This window comes from Cnephaeus nilssonii (assembly GCF_951640355.1).
Source record: "Cnephaeus nilssonii genome assembly, chromosome: 1".
Lineage (NCBI taxonomy): Eukaryota > Metazoa > Chordata > Mammalia > Chiroptera > Vespertilionidae > Cnephaeus > Cnephaeus nilssonii.
This window is the reverse complement of record NC_137072.1, coordinates 20,655,872-20,678,783: the sequence shown is the minus strand read 5'-3', so window position 1 is coordinate 20,678,783 and position 22,912 is coordinate 20,655,872. Positions and strand designations below refer to the sequence as shown.

General features: G+C 37.8%; 1 protein-coding gene across 1 annotated transcript in view; it reads left to right on the top strand.

Moving 5' to 3' along the window:
- Nucleotides 1-22,912, top strand: part of ARMC3 (armadillo repeat containing 3) — a gene marked incomplete at its 3' end in the record, with an annotated part of 94,070 nt that overhangs the window by 48,590 nt on the left and 22,568 nt on the right. Inside the window, exons 9-12 of the mRNA XM_079772891.1 lie at nucleotides 4,242-4,394; nucleotides 4,496-4,601; nucleotides 18,767-19,016; nucleotides 22,767-22,903. Of these exons, the coding sequence (XP_079629017.1) occupies nucleotides 4,242-4,394; nucleotides 4,496-4,601; nucleotides 18,767-19,016; nucleotides 22,767-22,903 (646 nt within the window). The remainder of the gene's footprint in view (nucleotides 1-4,241; nucleotides 4,395-4,495; nucleotides 4,602-18,766; nucleotides 19,017-22,766; nucleotides 22,904-22,912) is intronic.

Here is a 22,912-nt window from a genome sequence, read left to right as displayed (position 1 = left end):
GTCCTCTTTTCTTCTCAATCAACCTTTCAACCAAAAGACTAGTCAATTTAGCCCTAGCCAGTTTGGCTCAGTGGATAGAGAGCGTCGGCCTGCAGACCAAAGGGTCCCGGGTTTGATTCCAGTCAAGGGCACGTACCTTGGTTGCAGGCTCCTCCCTGGCCCAGGCCCTGGTCAGGGCTTGTGTAGAAGGCAACCAATTGATGTGTTTCTCTCCTATCGATATTTCTCTCTGTCTTTCCCTCTCTCTTTCACTTTCTCTGAAAATCAATGGAAAAATATCCTCGGGTGAGGATTAAAAAAAGAAAGAAAGAAAGAAAGACTAGCCAATTTAAATAATTTCACCTCTTCATCTTATCTCCATTCCTTAACCTTCTGCTTCCACCATCCTGCAAAAACAGTCCTTGTAGAATTTCCCTTTAACCTCCCAATCCTAAATCCTACAGATACATTTTCAGTTTTTTCTTTATTGATCTCATCCCACACTGTTGACTGCCCCCTCCACCGGAAACCTCTTACATCCCTTGACTTCCATATCACTCCTCTTCCCTGGTGATGATTCTGGATACAGGACTCCACGTTAGTCACTCTTGAACTAGAATAAATAGGATCAAGTCCAGATGCCCTAGCTTGGAATCAGAGATTTTTCCATCTTGTACTATGATATGGCAATTGGTTATCAATTTTTTCTTGCTCAGATACACTCCAGTGTGCTATACTCAGGTAGTCTGACCTGATACTTTGGAATATCAACCAAGCACAAGACAAAAGTTAACTTCCATTGCTTAGTAGAACCCCCATCTTCCAGATGGAACAAGATCTACAGATACCCTGACATCACTTGACCCACTGCCCATGCGTATTGCAGTAGAGACCCTTCACTTTTGTCTTGCAGGTTTCATCTGTGACTATAAAAGCTTATAGTTGGAAACCTTTGTCTATAATTTCCGGCATGGTCTCCTTCCTTCCTAAATTGTTTCCACCTTTGGTGATTGTGCAAACACTGGACAAGTGAGTCAAATGAATCTGCAAAACTAATGGATGCATAGGTGGTTTAATTTTCTTATAGTCTGGTTTGGCAACTTGATTCTTGGAGCCTCTAGAAAGAGATGATTCCACAAAGACTCAAGCTTCCTTTCTATACACATATCCCAAAGAGTGAGGCCTCTCCTGACTGACAGGACAGGGCTTTGAGAACATCTCTCCATTCCAAACTTCTGCACAAGCAGAATTCCCCTCAGGACTCTGAACTGCCTTAGCCATAGCATTTGCGGGTGGAGCTGCCCACTGTGTTCAAAACCAGTCCTCTTCCCTAGGGCCAGTGCCGAAGGATAGACTGGCGTCTTCCTCCGTTACCTGGTTATTTTCTTCTATTTTGTTGATTTACTGACCTTGTAATGCTGTTTACCTGGCCAGCTCCATGATCCCCACCTCTTCCTTTCTGCCTCCATGCTAGACTGTACCTTGTTTCCAGGTCCGACCTGTGTTTCTTGTCTACCCCTTTTTATATCAACCATTGCCTGCCTTGCCCTCTCCCGCAGACCCAGCCACGTTGGCATGCCTTGCTTTATTTTAGACATGCCTTATTTGATATTAGTAACAAAGATAAACTCTAAAAGCTTATAAGGATTAACAAAGTTATCTTCTAATATTTCTGTATTGAAAGTAAGTAATCTTGAAGGAGTTTTAAAATAATTTTCCACCTATAGAAAATTGCATTCTTAACTAAGTTTTAACAAATATTATTCCTTATACTTTTGTTAAGAACAGTGTACCCATCAGTGCTTATTTATAACATTTTTTTTTTTTTTTACTTTTCATCATCATCAAAAAAATTTGTAGGCTCAATAATGCAAAACACATAGCACAAATTCTTTAAGTTTTGCTTGGTGAGTGAAGTTTTAACATGTATTTTAACCATGGAAAGCCCAAATCTGTATGCCTGCGACTAGGCATCAGGAGGAGGAAGGTGTTAATTGCCACGTTGCCAGGAGGTTTATGAACAGGCATTAACATCTCAGCAGGAGCACAGGTAGCACAATAGTGACTTATGAGAAGAGGTGAAGAAAAGCATCATTACATACAGATTTATTTTCAGTTACAAAACCTCATGCTTTTTATTTTAGTGATATTGAACAAATGTAATTTTTAAAGGACGTTCCTCTTTAATAGCATAATTACCTTGCCATCTTTATTATCTGCATAATTAAAACATAAATATTTCACTTCTCCGTGTAGCAATTCAATAAAGGTATGTGGTTACTACGTTAATTCATCTTTGAAATTTATTATAGCCACGCTGCAGTCAGCACTTTTGAGGTTTGGTGAACACGGCTGGATTTTGAGAACACGATCAGCAGGGTTGAGAAACTAATTGCCCATTTAAATTATTTAAATTATTTTTTAAAAATCTCTCCAATAATTGCATATATACTGTTTTTCTTTTAATACAACAATCGCATACTCCAAACTTAATCTTTTCAAATTAATTATTTTGGCCAATTTTCCTGATAGAATCTGCACTCAGGGTGTTGTGTTTAGTAAAGTTGATTTAGAGCCGTCAGGGAAGTCTTAATTATAACTCTAAGCATTTTAGGTCAGAGACTGGAAAATTTTCAGATCTTGATTATTCAGAAAAACAAATAAGGACTATATATATTTTTAAACATTTTAGAAGCCACATACTTGTGATGTAACTATTAATTGCAGCTTTTTACTGAAACCATTATGGACTGCCTGAATTCTAATTTTAAATGAAAGGAACAAGGGATTTAAATGATAGGATTACAGGTTATGGTTCATGATTGGTTTAAGACGAATGAACAGAAGTGTTAGTAACTTAGCTTGTGCCATTTATTATGGCCAGATCGCTCAGCACATATCCGTGTATCAGATGAAAGGCCAAAGTATTTGCAAATATGGTGGCATCTAAATGTGATGCTGCTTCTGTGAAAGGGGTGATTTAAAAGTTATGGTTGAAAAAAGACAAATCATATATTAACTTTTAAATGAAGACCTAGTTGCAGTCATTTCTGAAAGTCTTTCTGAAAAACACAATTAAAATATGTATAAATAATGAATTAACTCCACATGTACTAGTAGCTGTTATTTCAATTAGTATCAACATTTTTTGCAGAGATTTTTATTTTAACAGAATATTCTCTCATTTATCAGCATCCTAATAACATATATTCACATTCTTCTATTTTAATCATGTAAATTGACTTTATAAAAGTTAATTAGAAAATCAAACCTACAACAAAGTTTAATGAAGGGACTAAATAAATTAGCAAAAATTATTTATAAGCTGTTTCTTTTCAGAGTAGTCTCTGGTACTTCTTGTGGCATTAAAAAAAACTGTATTTCATTCAATATATATTTTCTAGTACATGCTTTTTAATAGATAGAAACTTATTTAGAATGAACTATAAACACAAAACAAAAAATTAGGTTTTAATGTTCTAATTTAGTTGAATAAAATATTTGCTTTAGTATAGTAATGAGATTGTAATTTATTTAAAAATCAAATGAAATAAAGAAAAAACAAGGAATGGAAAGAGCATTAAAAATACTTTGGTTTTTAATTTAGTATTTTATAATGGGGTGAATTATCATGGTATATACTTAGATTTGTAACTTTACTTGTTTTCAGATAAAGAAAACTATGCTGATATATGTTTAGATTATGTGTATAGTAATTTAGCAATTTAATTATTTTAATTTTTGCTATGTCACTATATATTGTAACTTAAGTAAAAGATGATTATGATTTTTAATGTAAGCTTATAAATTCCTAAGTCTTGAAATCATAGTTTATCCATTTTTACTTTCTCTAGCTCACTAATTTGTACATCTTAGCTATTCTTCAAATATTGGGATTTTATTTAAAATAAACAGGTGTTTGTTCTTAGTGAGATGATAGTGTATGTGAACACAACACCATTCCAGGCACATAATTGGTGTTCAATAAGTTCTTGCTAAATCTTAAACTCGCCTCTCTCTTATTATAGAATTTTCTTTCCTGAAGTGATATCATATAAGGAGATAGAAAAAAGAGCAATCAATGTTCCCGACTCATTTTGTGTAACCGCTGTGTTCTAAAGGTTAAATAGGTATATTTTTTGTGTCGTTTAAACTTTCTGTGACTAAAGCTAGCAAATAGTTTGAATTCCTATTATATTTTGGACATTTTTTGCAGAACATTTCTTATTTTTTTTCTTTTTCTTTTTCTTTTTTTATGAAAGCTGAAAACAGAAAATTTTTTCATGAACAAGAGGTTGAAAAATGCCTTGTAACCCTTTTGGGCTCTGAAAGTGATGGAACTAAAATTGCTGCTTCCCAAGCTATTTCAGTAATGTGTGAGAATTTAAGCAGCAAAGAATTTTTCAATCATCAGGGTAAGCAAACTGGAAAACACCATTTTGTACATTTTTAGGTTACCATATTCTAGTTGATGTGGATGTTGGCAAAGTTACAGTTTACCTTTCTTTTTCTGTAGGGATCCCACAGTTAGTTCAGTTGCTGAAAAGTGACAATGAAGAGGTAAGGGAAGCTGCAGCCCTGGCCCTGGCTAATCTCACCACTTGCAATCCCACTAATGCAAAGTAAGTACAAAAAGACTCACTCAACACTGCCTTGTATGGGAAATCTAACAGTGCAAGAGGTGCTCATTTTAATATTTTGGCTTTCAAGGAAGTTTACATTCTTTCAGACGATCTACCTTGGGATAAACTCTTAGGAAACCTTCAAAACCCATGTGAAAATAAGACATCAGATAAGCCTGTTTTGCAAAGATACAGTCATGGGCCAGTAAGGACTTTTCATTCAATGACCGACCACATACATATATAATGGCAGTCTCCAAAGATTATAATGGGGCTCCTATTACACAAATCCGATTGTCTAGTGACATTGTGGCCATTGTAAAGTCATAGGACAACACATTACTTACGTGTGTGTGATGATGACAGTCATGTAAAAGTACTATATGCCATATTTTTACTGTAACTTTTCTATGTTTATATATGTTCAGATACATAAATACTTGACACGTGACTATTATAAAATCTTGACTATTTCTGGGCTTGTTTGGACAAATGTGCAGACCATTTGATTCAGGTAACGGGTTATTTCTTGTGGAAGATTCCAGTATAAATAAAACTGGGTAATGATGGAAAACTTAAAGATAACATATAACAACATTTGATAAATGTAGAAAAACTTAAAAGATCCATTTTAAATGTATATAAACAAAATGTATATAAACATTAGCTAAATCTGAAAACATTTAAAAAATCAATTTAAAGCAACATATTATGAGTAAATACTATGAAGATTGGAAATGAGTGCCCTCTGTATTCCAAGCACTGTGGTATGTAACTTATAGTCACTGAAAAATGTAATTATAACATAACCCTACAGCTAATGAAGAAACTGATGCTCTGCAAGGTTACCTAATTTTCCTGGGTATAAATATTTATTAAAATAGCTAAGCTGGAAATTAAATCAAGGTCTGAAGGACTCCAAAGTCTGTATTCTTTTCTCAACAGGAAATACTATTTCCTTATAAAACAGAATTTCTTGAAGGAAACTTTTATAAGTAAACTAATAATAATTATTTATCCTCCCTAAATCTCAATTGGTATGTGTATTAGTCAGGGTTCTCTAGAGAAACAGAACCAAAAGGAAGGTAATTAGATAGATAGATGGATGGATGGATGGATGGATGGATAGATAGATAGATAGATAGATAGATAGATAGATAGATAGATAATTTTATATATTGTAATTGGCTCATTTGATTATGGAGGCTGAGAAGTCCCACAATCTGATCTCTGTAATCTGGAGACCCAGGAAAGATGGTGGAGTAATTCAGTCCAAGTCTGAAGGCCTTGGGAGTCTTCTATTCATACTTTTCATTATTTATTATCTGCAGAATTCTTTATTATCACTTAAAATGGATAAAAATGTGAAAAGGAAATAGAAAATAGGAAAACAGGATAAGAGCAACCAGATTCACTTATTTAAAATGATAGAAAGAGAGAGAAAAGTAAAATTATTTTAAGTTAGTAAATAAAAAGTGAGAAGGCTAAAACAGCCCTCTGTAAAAAAATAGATGAAAATAAAAATGGAGTCCAAGAGCAATAATGAATTTTATGTAAAAATATAATCCACTTAGTTAGTATGGATTCTTTATCTATCCTTTATCCTTTATCTATCCTTTCTTGACTCACTGCTAACCTTTTTGACAATTCTCAACTTGTAATGCTTTTTTGAAAAGAAAATGTTAATGCTTTTTAAAAGAGAAAATGCTATTTTCAGCTAAATTTCATATTATATTTATCTATAGTCTTCTATCCAATTCATCATATCAAAGTTTTACACTATGCAAGTACTAAGAGAATTATTCTTGATTGACATTCATCTGAGGGGCAGATCCTACATAGTATACGAAAATTTTAAACTATTAATTTATAACATCACTGCCATCTGTTGGATTTGATCAGAATTAGAGTTTTTAAGTTATCCCAAGAATGAAAAGTGGTCAATGTTTTTCATTTCCCTTTGCCAACACTAACTAAATTTTGGCTATTGGTAAACTATGAAAAGATTATAAAATATTATGATTATTGACTAGATGTTTTTTAAGAGAGACAATTATTTTAGGAAATAAAACACAATGAATAAAATAAAAATATAAAAAGTAATACCTACAATTATTTTAATGCCTACAGATAAATCAAAACTGCAGTTTTGCTATAGAAAATAATCAAGTCTAGTATTTACACATAGATCATACTAACTCAGATTCTTCATCCTTATTCTACATTATCTCCATGAAAAACTAGATGATTTCCCAAAATCTTGAGACTCCTTTTATCTCAATTCCCTTGTTTTTTTATTCTTTATTTTTTATACCCCTTCTTGACTTCCCATAACAGTACTGACTCAATATAGTTCTGATGGCAGCATATATATATATATTGGTTACTGGGGAAAAATTGATTGATTGCTGGGCCACTGCTGGCCTCCACAATAGCAAAGACAAAGAGCTTCTCTCTGGGGACTGTCCCGCTACTGTGATGTAAGGTCAGTACCACAACAAAGGAAGTGAAGAGTCAGAAAGGAGTATACCCCAAAAGGACCCCAGAAAGAGGCAGAATGCCCCAAAACTATATGGATGTGCATTTGAGAGCTTTGGGAACTTGGAAATATCCTCGTTATAAAGATAAAGCATTAACTAAATTTTAATACCTACTAGAATTATTCATGGAGAACCATGCCTAAGAAAGCCATGGAATTCGTAGAGAAAATATTTAAAAGGTATGCCGCATACAGCACTTCACACAGTAAGCACTTTAGGAAAGGACAGTACTTCATTTATTCACAGCGACCCAAACTCTCAAGGACATTTCAGTATTGTCAGCGAAGGGCCTGACCTTAATGAACTTCTTGAAATGTTAAATCTCTCTAATGTGTACAGAAAGCACTTTTCAAGGCTTTTGTGTTTGTTTGTTTTTCATCCCCACCCCATTAAATAGAATTGGGAAGAGGTAATATATATTTATTTTTACTATTTTAATTTCTTGCATTCTGTAGATTTAAGCATAGACTAATGTTATTCCTTAGAATTGCCTACATTTCATTGTGCACTTAAGGCTGTATGCAGTGCAGTGAACTGATAGTCATTTTGAAGGAAAAAACCCTACCTCTCTTAAAGTTGGCAAAACACCACAATTTTACTCCCCTACACTTCATTCCTTGAGGAAGAGATGGGATATCTACCTTTGAGATGGGGAGAGAGGTGTACTATCACCCTTTGAAAATAAATTTTAATGTCTGTTCCAGATCATAGGCCTTGGCCAATAGGCAAGGATTCACTTAGCTAAGTAATCTTGTCATTTAGAATGCTTTTTAAATTATTAGTAAAGAACATTGACCATATAAATAGTCCACGGTGATTGACAAAATTAAAATGCAGTCTTATGATAAGTGTAAACTCATGTTATAGACTTGATGTATCAATTGGACTTAGTAATGCTACAGTTGTGTAGTTATTGTCTTTGTTGCCTAGGATTTTTCACAGGGGAATGTTTTTCTGTACCCTTCTCCCTAACAGTGAGAGGAACTATGTCTTTATACTGACCCCTAGTGGTAGTTTGGGAGGAAGTTGGGGGAGGGGTAAAAAAGGTAATGGAAGATTGCTCTGCATTTTAGTGAACCACACAATAATTTAATTGGAAGCATTCTCCGATGTGCCTAAAATAATATTTTTAAACATTATTAAAATATAGTAATCTGGAAAGCATTTAATTGTGATGCCTTTAAAGAGATAATATCCTACTGCTAAATGTGTATTAACAGATGTTTGGGTTTGTCTTTGTCCTTTTTTTAAGGTGCAATCACTTCAAAATGTGTTGACACATTCATTATTCTGGTGGCTGAATATCTGTTGTGGATTAATCTTATTGTTACTTGTAGTTATTATAGGGTTGATTTTTTTGCTCTTGACTTTGTATACGAAAGATGATTTTGTTTTAAAACTCCTATGTATTTTGTTTTGTTGAAAGATTCTTTGTTCTTTGAATTAGAATGCTCACAATATGAGTGCCCTACATGATAATTTGAGCTAGTTCCAAAATATCTCAGGAAGTTCAGGTTCACATTAAGGATGTTTCAAAGTTTTGCATTAAGGATGATTCCTCAAAGAACTATACAAAGTGTTATTTATTACTTTCAAAGGCTTCTGAAATGAACAGATTAAGTGGATGGGCACAGTCATCATGGTAAATTTAAGAATTATTTCTGCATTATTTCTAGCCAAGTTTACTGAATGGATACTTTTCCTTTTCTGCCTGATGGAATGTTGTCATAACATAAACTATTCTGGATTGAGAAAATTATTCTGGATTTGAAGAAATATATAAAATGAAAAGCTGGATTTTGCAATTAAAACAAGTTGACTCCACATCCCCATTGTGTGTCAGTTGATGCCCACTTGACCTTCTCAATTTGAACTTTATTAGTTACCCGTTTTGTGAGGCTAGGTGATTCCCTTAAAATATTCAATTAGAAAATTATTCATGTGCTTTTATTACCTAGAGATCAGTGGCTGACATTTGCATAGTACTATTTTTAAATTGCTGGTACCTCTTTTAGGTTTACTAGTAATTTCCAGTGTTACTGATTTTCAGAGGAAATGATCAATTTGCCTATCTTTACATTTTGTGAATTTTCTCTCACTCTCTCAATATGAAGCAGTACTTTAAAAACCTACACAAATTTCATTTTTACTCATCCTTGACCTTTTATATTTGCCTTTTCCCAAGATTTGTTTTCCCTCTGGAAATTGCCTTTGTTGTTCAATGATTGCACCTAAATGAAAAAACTTGGGTGGAATTCCTGAGGAAATGCCCCAGCTCTAGCCCTGCAGATGTTGGAGATTTGGCTGTCCAGCTGAGTTGTCTGAAAGTGAAAATTGTACACACACACACACACACACACACATATGCAAATTTTGAATTGTGATCATATTTTCCCATGATCCAAGAAATTGTGACAGGATAGAGGGAAATCTGTACCCTTGTGGCTCACAGAGTGTGAACAGATGATGATGATGGCTGGCATGTGTGTGCCAGGCATTGAGCTAAGTGCTTGAAATGGAATACATCATTAAATCCTCAAAACAGCCCTGTGGGGTATGGAATATTATTGTCACCTCCATTTTGCAGAGAAGGAAACAGAGGCACAGAGGCGGGATGGACTCTCACACCAAGGCAGTCAGCCCTGTACATCCCTAGGAAGCTTGCAGAGTTTGAAGCTCTTAGTTTCACCTTTGCAACTTCTCTCCCTGCCTTGTGCTCACTGCCTCTTTGACTCTGAACTTCTCAAAATCCTTCCCACCAAAATGTTTCCCTTTGGTGTCCTAATCTCTTTAAATTTCTCCAGATTGGAAGGGCCTGGCTCCTTGAACTCCAATAAGCACCTTTGGAGGAGTGAGTTTTCTTCTCCTTCTCTCCTTCCTACCCTCCTTCTACTCTGCTCCACGTTCCTCTCTCTGTTTTCCCTCCTCTCTCCCTCTATTTCCTCTTCCCCCTCTTATAGAGAGTAAGACAAGGCAAAAAATACATATCCAATGGCTAGTAAAAATTTCCCATTATACTGTAAATCAAAATGGTCTGCCTTGTTTCTCATTCCCCAAGGAATGATGAAGTGAACCAAGTAGATTCTGACCTTTTTGTTTCTTCTAGAAAATACTCTACTTTTTAAAGCTTAAGAGGTTGATAGTTGTAAAAAAGGTAATATACTAATAGAACACCATAGTTTTGATCCTGTGTCTGTTGATTGAATTGTTTGGTGGACAAGTTTTTAGCCTCTCTAAATTTTACCTTTCTTAACTATAAAACAAACAATAAAAAGTGAATCTAGATTATCTATTTTATTCTGTGCCTCTTAGTGATTGCCCTCTACCCAGTATCACAAGTAGTCTAGAGCACAACTACCAGGAGCTTTACCACTGTCATCATTTTATTCCTAAAGCCAAGAAACCTATTACCTCTGAACATAGGCTTCTTTCGTAATCTTTTTCACCATTACGTGGGTGTTCTTAATGTGCTAGGCACCGTTCTAGGCTGTAGAGTTATAGGAGGGTACATGACAAAGGTTCCATGAAACTGTTTTCATGAAACTTACTTTTTTAGTCAGGGAGAGAATCAATACTTGAGAAATTTTAGAAAGGTAATTTCAGAAGTGATAACATTATCTATAATAATAAAAGGGTAATATGCTAATTAGACCGGACATCTTCTGGACGTCCTTCCTGACAAAGCCAGTGCCGGAGGGAAGCCGGTGCCAGCAGCCGGGGGAAGGAAGGCCTACTCTTGCACGAATTTTCGTGCATCAGGCCTCCAGTAGATTAAATAAAACAGCACAGTGTCATAGAGAGGGCATGCGTGACACCGAGGCTGTGAAAGGAGTCGTAGGGAATGTCATGGAGTTCATCAAAGAAGGCCTTTCTGAAGAAGTGACATTAGAGCTGATGAGGCTAAGCCATTCCTGGCAAGGGCCCAGGGGTTTTTTATTTGCGGCCTCACTAAAGCATTCGGTGTCCTTATTATTTAGTTAAGAATATCAGCAATAGGATATCTCTAATTACTTTGGGATTGTGTCCCTTATCCTACAGATATGTAAATAGACTGATTTCCAGGCTAAACAGAAACATTTGGTTACTGCAAAAGCCATTTATTATGTCTAGAACACCTTAACCATTATATCTATTTTATCAGGGGACAAGTCAGCCATGTAAAATGAAGACAGTTGTTCTTTCCTGATGGCAGCTGGTTAATTACTGGCAGCCATTCCAGCTTCAGAGACAGAAGGTGGTGTGTATAGATGTGAAGTATTGTGACTGAACAGATAGGTCAATAACGATTCCATGTCACTTGTAAGAAAATTACATTTGATTTCCCTAGACAAAAACCTGCATGCTGTTTGTGGAGGTTAGCATGTACTGGCCTCTTTGCAACTAGCATTTCTCTGTTGAGAAACCATGATGTCACAGCAACTACAGCAGGAAAGCACATTCTGAAAGTCTCAAAGTCATGCCTGTTACGGAGAATCAATATGATAGAAACAGTATGGTTTTACATACTTGTAAATAATTTTTGCATTTTTCTTATTTGGCTATGGGATGGAAAACTTCATGCATTTGTTTCTTTTGCTAGGCTTTACTTTATTAATTATGTTACTTAAACACTCTTCATTTCAAGCATTTGCCTGCAACTAATTGTGATTCTCCCCCTTATTACTGATAAGCTTCTTTAAATAATATTTCTTAAAAAGGAGAAAGTTTCCTGGCTACTTTGTCAGTCCTGGAGTTCAGCCAGAGTTCAGGGGCACATATCCCAGTCTCTGCAGCTGTGGGGCTGCCGTGGGGTCAGAGCTGTTTTGGACTCTGAAATTGATCAATTTAAGGAACAGACATCTTGGATCATTACCTTTGTTGAAAAACTGGCTGGGATGAGAGTCAGGAATCCTGTTTACAGCATTCCAAATCTGGCTGTGATAACCAGGAGACCTGTTTCTCATAATGACTGTGTCCCAGCCCTGCACACCTGTATAGACACGCTGGCAGTCCGCAGGCTTAAACGCACCAGCCCTCAGTGGCTGCGGCACATGCACCTCTCCTGACCACTTGCAGTGTGTCTGCTGCCAATGTGTCTTCCTTGGTGTGACAAAACTCACGGAGACATATGAAAATCCATGCTGGTGGGAATGGTTGCAATCACTGTTAGCAAACAAGGTTCTGATTGCCAATATTACCATCTGTTCCACCAGGTTCCACATATTACCCTGTATGTGGGCTCTGTTAAACAGATTTCTACACTGCCCAAGGTCACCCTTGATTCATGTAACCAGTCTTCGCAGATGTGGTAAATGGGAACCTCAAAACTGCAGCAAGGGTCAAATTCTGGGAGGTACCAAATAGTGTCATCTGATGACACAACCAAAATAAACGGAGTCAACAATGTCTGCAAAGACAAAATATAGACACCCCTTGATGTCTGAAATAGGCAGATTCCTAAAAAAGTCGTCCAAAGTGCAAGATTTCATTTATTAAACTTCATATAAGTTACTTCATGATATAACTGCAGAGCGTTGGGAGTGGAGAGGAAATAGTCTGATTTCAACAGCAGCTGTAAAGGGTAAAAGTGGGGATCACAATTTTGTTGGGTCCTCTCCCTTCTTGCAAACGTAAATTTGAGCTGAGTACTTTTTCCTGACCCCTTCTCAACACCCACAGAGGTTTTCTTCGTCACTTACTTTGAGTTGATCTAAGTCAATTAAAATATATTGACTTGTCAGCACTTGGGATATAAATAAGACTCAAACTCTGCCTCTAAGAAGTAGGTCCGAGGTGCAGACAGAGCACAGAGGAGGGCGTGATTAACAAGGAGAGGCAGTGATGCCACAGATGGCTTCGTAGCGGAAAGGGTGGTTGAGTGGGTGAACTAGACTTCCGCAGGCAGAAGTGAGGGAGGTGTAGGAAAGGGTGTTTGGGGCAAAGGGAACAGGAGTGCAAAGGCCCACAGACATGAAATCACCCAGTATTTTCAGTGAGCCATAAATAGACACCATTTTTGTAATTGAGTTTTTCCTTCATGATGTTCTTAGTGCCCAGGGTGTAAGGGCACTTATATAAAATCTTTGTGCTGAATTCCTTTCTATACAAATGCTGTAAAATAGTATTTCACGATTGCTGCTGTTCTCTGATTGTGAACATTTGTGCCAAACATCATTTTTTTAAAAAAAATGTTTTTTATTGATTTCAGAGAGGAAGGGAGAAGGAGAGAGAAATAGAGACATAAATGATGAGAGAGAATCCTTGATCAGCTGCCTCCTGCATGCCCCACACTGGGGATCGAGCCTGCAACCCCGGCATGTGCCCTGACCGGGAATCGAACTGTGTGACCTCTTGGTTCATAGGTCGATGCTCAACCTCTGGGCCACAGTGGCTGGGCCAAACATCATTTTTTTAAACAAAAATAAATGTATATATGTTTAGCAAATAAATACTCTGAGCTCATGTACAAAAAAAGAGACCTAACCTAGTTTTGAGATCCGGAAATTCTTCCTGGAGACATTTGTGCAAACCTTGAAAGATGAATGGGAATATCCAGAGGGAAGAGTGTCAGGAGGCGGAGACAGCATATGGGAATACCCTGAGGTGAGACAGAGCCTGGCCAGTTGGAGAGGCCCAGAGCGCAGAGCAACCTGAAGGCATGGTGGGGATCGTGGGCAGATGAGGCAGGCAGGCTTGGCTCAGGCGGGACCTGGAAGCCTTGTGAGAAATCTGGAGCTTCATCTGAGCAATGGGAAGCCAAGCAAGTTCTAAGCAGGGGAGCAATATGATTCTATTTATAATTTTAAAATATCACTTTAGCGTAAGTTGGAGAAAGAATTGCAGAGGAAGAAGAGAGACCTGCCAGGACAGTATCTATACTAATTCACCGGAGAGCATAGTGGATTGGATTCAGTGGGAGAGATGGAAATGGAGAAAGGGGAGAGATTTGAGAAATATGGAAATATGGAGGTGGAAAACAGTCAGGACTTGGTAATAGATTGGATACACATGACATGTCAAACTTCACTTCTTTTTACATATATCAAATGGTACAAACAGATGTTTTTGTACATTCCCTTTTTTATTTTAGCTTGGTTCTTCTTTCAATTTACATTTTAAACTCTTACTTGATTAAACTCCAACTGGATGGAGACTAATGACAGTAAATATCAGAAAACATTTTCAGATTATTGTGATGACATATGGCCCTGTAATTCTGGATTTTGTAACAAAGCAGTTTGACTTCTGTCCCATTCATTTGGATAACGCTGTACTATCTGGGAAACCGAAATGTGTTTTAGAATATGACAGGCTTCAGCTTGTGTGCATATAAGACAGGGAAAAATCAAACAATGTCTTTTATACCTAAAATTAGTTTTTTTTAGGTAAGAAAAAGAGCTTGAATTTTTAACCATAATAATTTAATCTCAGTGATGGTTTTTACACGTAAACAGAACTAACTGCACATGAATTATGGGCAGATATGTACGTACCACGCAAGCGGTTCTCCCAGCTGTGCGCCTGTGATTTGTCTCTCTGTGCTGGCAGTTATGTCCGATTTAGTAAAAGCTATATTCCACTGCGTTACTAGAAGCTTTGGTTTTTTAAACAGCTAGGTTTTATGTACTTCCCTTTACTGCCTCCATAAACAGCAAAGAGCCGAAGGTGGAGTATAAATGAACCAAAGCCAGACATGGCTGTGCAGGAGGGAGGCAGAGAGGCGATGAGCACAGGCACATCTGATGGAAATCCCTGATCTCCAGGGCCCCGTTTATTGATTTATTTATTTTAAATATATTTTATTGATTTTTTACAGAGAGGAAGGGAGAGGGATAGACAGATAGAAACATCAATGAGAGAGAAACATCGATCAGCTGCCTCCTGCACACCCCCTACTGGGGATGTGCCTGCAACCAAGGTACATGCCCCTGACTGGAATCGAACCTGGGACCTTTCAGTCCACAGGCCGACGCTCTATCCACTGAGCCAAACTGGTTAGGGCCCGTTTATTTATAAACAAGAGAAATTAAAACGATGCAGCATGACCCTATGCATCCCTTAAATTTCCTAAAAGCTCCCTGATCCACACAAGAAACAGCCTTTGAGAACTCATTGGTACGTGTTTACCTGGCACACTTCTGTCCTGGATGCATGTATACTTTTTTTTTTACTCCCCAAGATGGTTTAAAAAGTGAAGATTGTCAAAGGAAAAACTATTGTGTGACAAAGGACTTGTGCATTTTAGCCAAAGTATGCTTATAAAGATTAATAACTAAAAAGTATTTGGTCATTTGGTTGCTTTCCCACTCCTTTCCCCCAGTCTGTTTGATGCTTCTATGTCTCTGATCTACTTTTGTTCATCATTATATTCCACAAATGGGTGAGATCATGTGATATTTATCTTTTTCCGACTGGCTTATTTCTTTTAGCATAATGTTCTCCAGGTCCATCCATGCTGTTGATAAGTATAACCAATGGACACTGACAGTAGGGGGTGAGGGCATGTGCTGAGGGGTGGGAGTGACCGAATATATATATATATATATATATATATATATATATATATATATATATATAGAGAGAGAGAGAGAGAGAGAGAGAGAGAGAGAGAGAGAGAAGTAGAGAGAGAACACAAAAAATAAAAACCTTTTTGGAAAACGTGTCTATTCTAATGTAAGTGTTCTCCAAGTGATTTTGTTAGGGATGTAAGAGAGCAGATGATTAAATCATTGATATTAAAATTCCCTAGTTGAAGATTTCTGTATGATTGCCTACAACTTCACTCAATAATAAATAATTAATAAAACCTAAAAAAATTTAAAAAGTATTTGGTCTAAGGAATTGATTGCATTAAGTACCTGAAAAATAAGTCAAAGGAAAAATGACTTTTTGGAAAGGTTTAAGTATATATTAATTAATCAGAAAACATTAACCATTTGAAATTCTTGCTGGAAGTTTTTTTTTAATTCAGTGTTTCAATTATAAGTTGAATATAAGTTTCCGATAAACAAATATATTAGAGCTCCCAAATTTTCCCTTATTTATAAAATCAAAAGACTGCCAAGTCGATTAATAACATGAGAGATAATTAAAAGTGAAATTATCTTAAACGTGTTTATTTCATCCCCTAAGAAAGGAAATTAAATGCTCGCCGTCAGGTCATCATAGTGAGTGCTGTGGGCCTTCCTCCCAATGTCTTTACATCAGTGAATTGGGGTTAAATGTCATGTAACCAAACTTCAGTTTTCAGGGACGCCTTCTCTGAGATGTCACAGGAAGAGTTAACTATACATCAAATGTGGGAGAAATGGAACTAAGCGCTGACTTAGCCTTGGTATCAGTATGGTGTGTTTTCTGGTGGATTTACACTGAGTGGCCAGATTATTATGATCTCTGAACGAATAATAATCTGGCCACTCAGTGTGTGTGTGTGTGTGTGTGTGTGTGTGTGTGTGTGTGTGTGTGTATCTATATCTATTTATATCTATCTATATCTATCTATATCTATATCTATATCTATATCTATATCTATATCTATATCTATATCTATGTATATATATATGAGGCCCGGTGCATGAATTCGTGCATGGGTGGGGTCCGGCCAGCCTGGCCAGTGGGAGGGGACATGGGCGGTTGGCCAGCCTGCCTGCTGGTCAAACTCCTGGTCGAGGGGACAATTTGCATATTAGCCTTTTATTATATAGGATATACACTGAGTGGCCAGATTATTATGCTTTCAGAGATCATAATAATCTGGCCACTCAGTGTATATCAACCAGGGTGGGAGGTGCCTTCAAGGTTAACATCAACCGAGACTTACTCTCCAGAGCTGCCACCTCTTGTCACTTCTGTCCCCAGTCTCTGCTATTCAGGCTTCTGCAGAGCTGGCTTGTGCCGCAATCATAGCTTCTTTCCCCGAGAACTACCAGTCTCCTTATCGAGAATTTGTTTTCTGGACAATTGTGAAAACTTCTATTCTTGAAGTTGTCAATTCTTCTTTACAATCAGCAAATTTCAGTGACAGTGCCCATTTAAAATCAGTTAATCAGCATACAGGGTGATGGGCTAAATCATATAGCCTCACTTATTTTTTTTTTCTTTCTTTTTTTCCTTTATTGATTACGGTATTACAAAATGTGTCCTTATCGCCCCATTGTCCCCCCATCCCCCTACTCATGCCCTCACCCCTCTCCCCCACCCCGGTGTCTGAATCCATTGGTTATACTTAAATGCATGCATACAAGTCCTTTGGTTGATATCTCCCCCTTAGTCCTGCCCTCCCCTGCCTTCCCTTTGAGGTTTGAGCATCTGATCGATGCTTCTCTGTCTCTAGATCTATTTTTGTTCATTGGTTTATGTTGCTCATTATAATCCACAAATGAGTGAGATCATGTTATTTTTTTTTCAGTGTTGGTAATTAACATGATCTTAAATGAAAAAATGTGTCAAATATAAACTTAAAAGAGATGTTGATATTATTGAAGTCTCAAGTATGCTTTTATTGTCTTGATTACCTCTATTTCCATGATTATTTACTTGGATTTTAGCTCACAATTCTGGGAATTCCTTTAAAACCAGGATGCTCTATATATCTTATTGCTTGGAACATCTCTTATTTGAAGCCATTTCAAACATTACAATACATAATTAAATCATCTTCCACTCATTAAAATTATCTTTTATTTTTACTATTTTATGAGGTTTTAAACTATTTATGAAGCAAGGATTATAGAAAACATTGTTTTCTTAAAAGGAGATTTAGTCTTTCTGTGAGATAATGTTAATATGTTAATGGATAATGTCTTTTTATACTAGAAATCAGAAACTTAGCAACTGAATATGCCTATATAATTGAAATTATGTATTTATTTATGTCAATGTCATGATTTTGACTTTTGCTGTTTAACTTATAAAACCAATATTCACATGCAAAATGGTTGCTGCCTTCAAATGTGTTAACTTCTGCTTATAATTAGCAACGTAATCTGAAAAGGGGAAAGATGGGATAAAGTATTTTAACTGAGTCAGAGTTCCCATGCTCACTGATTCATCATAGTTAAAGCTTTATTTTCTTGCTGGTTGGGAATATTTCAAGAGACTTTATTTGAATAGAATTGCCTGATCTTATATATATCACTGATTTTAAAAAAATGAACAGCAGTAGGTTTTCTAAGAAGTAGTCATACATTTTTCTATAACCAATGCTGTAGATATAGGAAAAGAATTATTTAAATTCATTCATATCTGACATTTCCCCAGACTTCATTTAAATGACTAGAACCTCATTTTTGGGCTCATTGCATTGTAAATTAATTTCTTTCTAAAACTGCATTTATGTACTCGTTTGTTTTATAAGCTCGGTTGTACACTCCAAAAATAATTTCTTTTTTTTTATTAAATATATTTTATTGACTTTTTACAGAGAGGAAGAGAGAGGGATAGAGTTAGAAACATCGATCAGCTGCCTCTTGCACACCCCCTACTGGGGATGTGCCCGCAACCAAGGTACATGCCCTTGACCGGAATCGAACCTGGGACCCTTGAGTCCACAGGCCGGAGCTCTATCCACTGAGCCAAACCGGTTTCGGCCAAAAATAATTTCTTGAACTTGGATGAATGACACTCATTTCGCCTTCGTTTACCCAGTGCTGCTGCCGAAGCTGATGGTATTGATCCATTAGTAAACATTCTGTCCAGTAAACGAGATGGAGCCGTGGCCAACGCCGCCACTGTACTGACGAACATGGCAATGCAGGAGGCTCTGCGTGTGAGCATCCAGACCCGCGACATCATGCACGCCCTCATCGGCCCGCTGCATTCTGCCAACATGGTCGTGCAGAGCAAAGCCGCTCTCACCATCGCTGCGACTGCGTGCGATGCGGAGGCCCGGGCAGAGGTGAGTGTTTTCATAGCGTTTGCTCTCATTTTCCTGGTCATGACTTATGGGTGGGTTAATGTGAAACGTTTTCAAATGTTTGAACTGATCCGTCATTTAAGTCTTTCGAAATTGGTGCAACGCTTTGGAAAACAAACGGGCGTTATCTAGCAAAGAATGTGAGCAGACCTTGCAGACCGGCAGTTCTGTTTCTAAGTGTATATCCCTAAGACAATCCCTTGCCTCTATGCTACAAGAAGCATTCTTTGTAATATCTAAATAACTGGAAACAAACCAGTTGTCCAACTGTGAAGAGAGTGGGTGAATAAATTATGGCATATTCATAAAATGGGATCTCACATCAGTAAAAATGAATGAACTGTTGCTACAGACAACAGCAGAGATGAATCTCAACAAGCTTAATGCTAGGCAAAAGCTAGTTGTGAAGAATGTATCTTATGATTCTATTTGTATACCATTCAGAAATGTGCTAAGAAATGTGCTAATGAAGCTAAGACGTTGTTTAGGCATACATACATACAAGTTAGAACTATAAAGAAAAGAAAAAGTATGATCAATGATCAACCCCACGTTCAAAATAGTGGTTTCCCCTTGGGGGATTAAGGGTGTCGATGTGATTCAGAGGAGCACCCAGGGGTTCAAGGATATTGAAATGTGCCATTTCTTAAGCTGGTGGTAGACGAACAGGTATGCTTTTCACTGTGATTCTTAAAATTACACATATGAGTTATACATACTCTCTTGTTTCTCATATTGCAAAATTTTAAAACATAGAATTGCATTTTCCACAAGTCCATCACATAAAAGTGTGTTTGGTCCTTGTGGTTGACTCTATTAAATCTTCATAAAGATTTAATATAACCCTACAAACCTCCCTTTATTTCTTGCTTTTCTCGTATTCCATTTGTCATTCAAACAGCCTAGCACTTTGTTCCTCTCTCTTCAATGTAAGCAACAATAGCTATCATTATTGAGCACTTATGTGCCAAGCACTGTGCTAAGCAATTTACATTCATTTAAGCCCCACTTGAAATAGGTATGTTTGTAATTCCTGTTTTATAGATGAGAACAGTGAGGCTGAAATAAATACTGCGCTCCAACAATGTGGTGTGTGTTAGATCAAGGTCAGCCCATCCTCTCACACTGTGCTATCTGCTCAGACAGCTATCAAGTCTTTCCTCTTCTGTCCCTTACATTTCTGTTCTATCCCCCTTCTTTGTGCCCATTAACTCAGTTCATTTGTATTCATCCAGTAAAGTAGTAAGGTAGTCACCAAATATTTATTTACCATCTACCATGTGCCAGGAACTATGCTAGGGATGGGGGATACAGTGATAAACAGAAGTATCTTGGTCATACCTCTATGCAGCTTGCAGAGTAGTCCATCTATTTCCTGGAATATTGCAGCTTGCTCTTTAATGCTCTCCCTACCCCTGTCACCTCCTACTCCCCAGATTTCCTCCAGACTGACCTTCCAAATATATGAGCCTCCTCACATCATTGCAAGTCCCCGGTGGTGTGCTACTGCCTATGGTCAAAGTTGAGCTGCTTAGAGTGATAGGCGAGAGCCCGCCGTGAGCCGCGCCTGCCTGAAGTCTCTTCCAAAGTGGAGCTCTGTGCTATTTGTAATACTGTCAGTGTGCCCTGTTCTCTTATTTATACCTTCTAGTGTCCTCTGCTTGGCAAGCTAGCTTCACTTTTGTCATCCTGATAAGTTTTAGTTTTCTCCTTTAAACCCCAGCTCAGCCATCTTCTTTTATGAGTCCTTCCTTCAGTCCTCAAACTTAGGTGCTCCCATTGCACCCTACGCAGACCTCCCTGGTCCTCCGTTTTACACTCTATGGATCTCTTATGAAAGATGATAATAAGCTTCTTTAGGGAAGGAAACTGCGGGCTTTCTTCCTTGTGTCCATGTCATTAACACACACCTGGCACCTAGAGTATGCTGAATAAACAGTTGTGAAACGAATGAGTAAATAAAATGAAGGAATATATGGAGGACTGGAGGAGTGAGTGGAGGGGTGAATAAATCATTATGTCTTTGACAAAAGAACACATGGAGTTAGATTACTACATATCTTGTGTTATACTCAGAAGTAAAAGTGTTCAGAACTTTGGCCTGCTACACATAAGATGCTTCAGGATATTCTTCTAAGCTGCCCAAGTCACATATTCTGCCATGTAGTCTCTGCCAGAGCCCCTTTGTTTGAGAAGGAAATGACTGAAAGTAGATCCTGTTCTTCGGGGACTCTTGTCTTTAGGCACCACATATACAGACCGGCAGGATATTATTTTTGTATTCTGGGCTCAGATATAGAGTATTGCATTTCAGACAGTGAGATGAGCTCTGTCAAATCTGTGCCGCGTCCTGCATGGGCAGGTTTGGTGAACCTGAGGAGGGGCAGTGAAGGATTAAAGAAGACAAACAAGAGAACACAGCTGGGGCTCGGTGGGACGCTGCTTCTCTGGTGGAGAGACAGTTCCACAGCCTGCAAGCCAAGTCTTTATTTTATAATCAGAGCACACAAAGCAAAACAAGGGTAGTGGTCAACATGTTTACAATGTTCTTGCGAGTTTCACCTTGTTTTGGCAGCACTTGCTGCACCTCCCACAGCCCATTAGCTACCTAGGAAGGAACTAGGGAGGACTATAAGATCAAGCTTAATTATGCTAGGAGGGCTCTGCCCTGCAAGCTGGGACTTGTTTGTGGCCCTGCCACAGGTCAGTCCGAGGCTTGACCCTATAGCCGCTCCCTACACAAATCTCTTTTTCTGTGTGGAATAATTTTATACATAAGTAATTTATTTTAATAATGTAATATAGTTCTGTCCAGTTCTCTTATTATTTTCTTCTCTCTTTTGCTTTTTGGAGAAATGAAGAAAAGACACTGTGTAAGGACAACAGAAACCAGTCTCTTTCTAGGGAATTGCTCAGTATTGCTTTGGCCACACTGCCAACCCAGTACAGTGTCCACAGACACGGGTGTCCCCTGCCTCCCGCAGTTCCTCCTGTCCAGCCTTGGGGACTGTATTAGTTTCCTTTTCCTGCCATAACAAATCACCACGACTTAGTGACTTAAAGCAATCCAAATCCACTGCCTCACCGTTTGGGAGGTCAGAAATCTGAAAATGGGCTAAAATCAAAGCGTCGGCAGAGCTGTGTTCCTTCTGGAGACTTCCGATGAAAACTCACTTTCTGGCCTTTGTGCATCCCTTGGCCATGGCCCCCTCCTCCATCACTCTAACTTCTGGTTCCTCTTGTCCCCTTTCTCTGCGTCTGCCACTCTTGTCTCCCACTTTTAAGGACCCTTATGATTGCATTGGGCCTATCTAATAATACAGGACATCGTCGTTCACTTAATCACATTTGCAAAACCCCTTCCAGAAACAAGGACTTCTTGGTCTACCTTGGGGCCAAATGGACATTCAGTATTGAGGAGCCCACAGGGCATCCCACTTGTGGGAGTGAGAAGGTGGCTCTTTCCCCAGCCCCCACGCTGTGCAAAATCACCGTGACCTCCCTCGATTACTTTACTGTGGCCTCTTCTTGACTTTGAACAGAAAATTGAGATTTTGTTTGTAAGGGTTTGTGATTGATTTTTGCCCCCTAAATTTAATAAATTTAATATCTTAAAATGTTTTTACATAGTTGCAACCTTTAAACAATATAATAAAGAGTTTTTTTTTTAAAAAAAGCATAATGCTTATATTCTGGACTCCTAACGCATATAATGTTGGTGTCCACTTTTAGTTAAGAAATTCAGGTGGATTGGAGCCCCTCATAGAGCTCCTGCGCTCCAAGAACGATGAAGTCAGAAGGCATGCCAGCTGGGCCGTGATGGTCTGTGCCAGCGATGAGCTGATGGCCTCTGAATTATGCAGGCTCGGGTGAGTGGA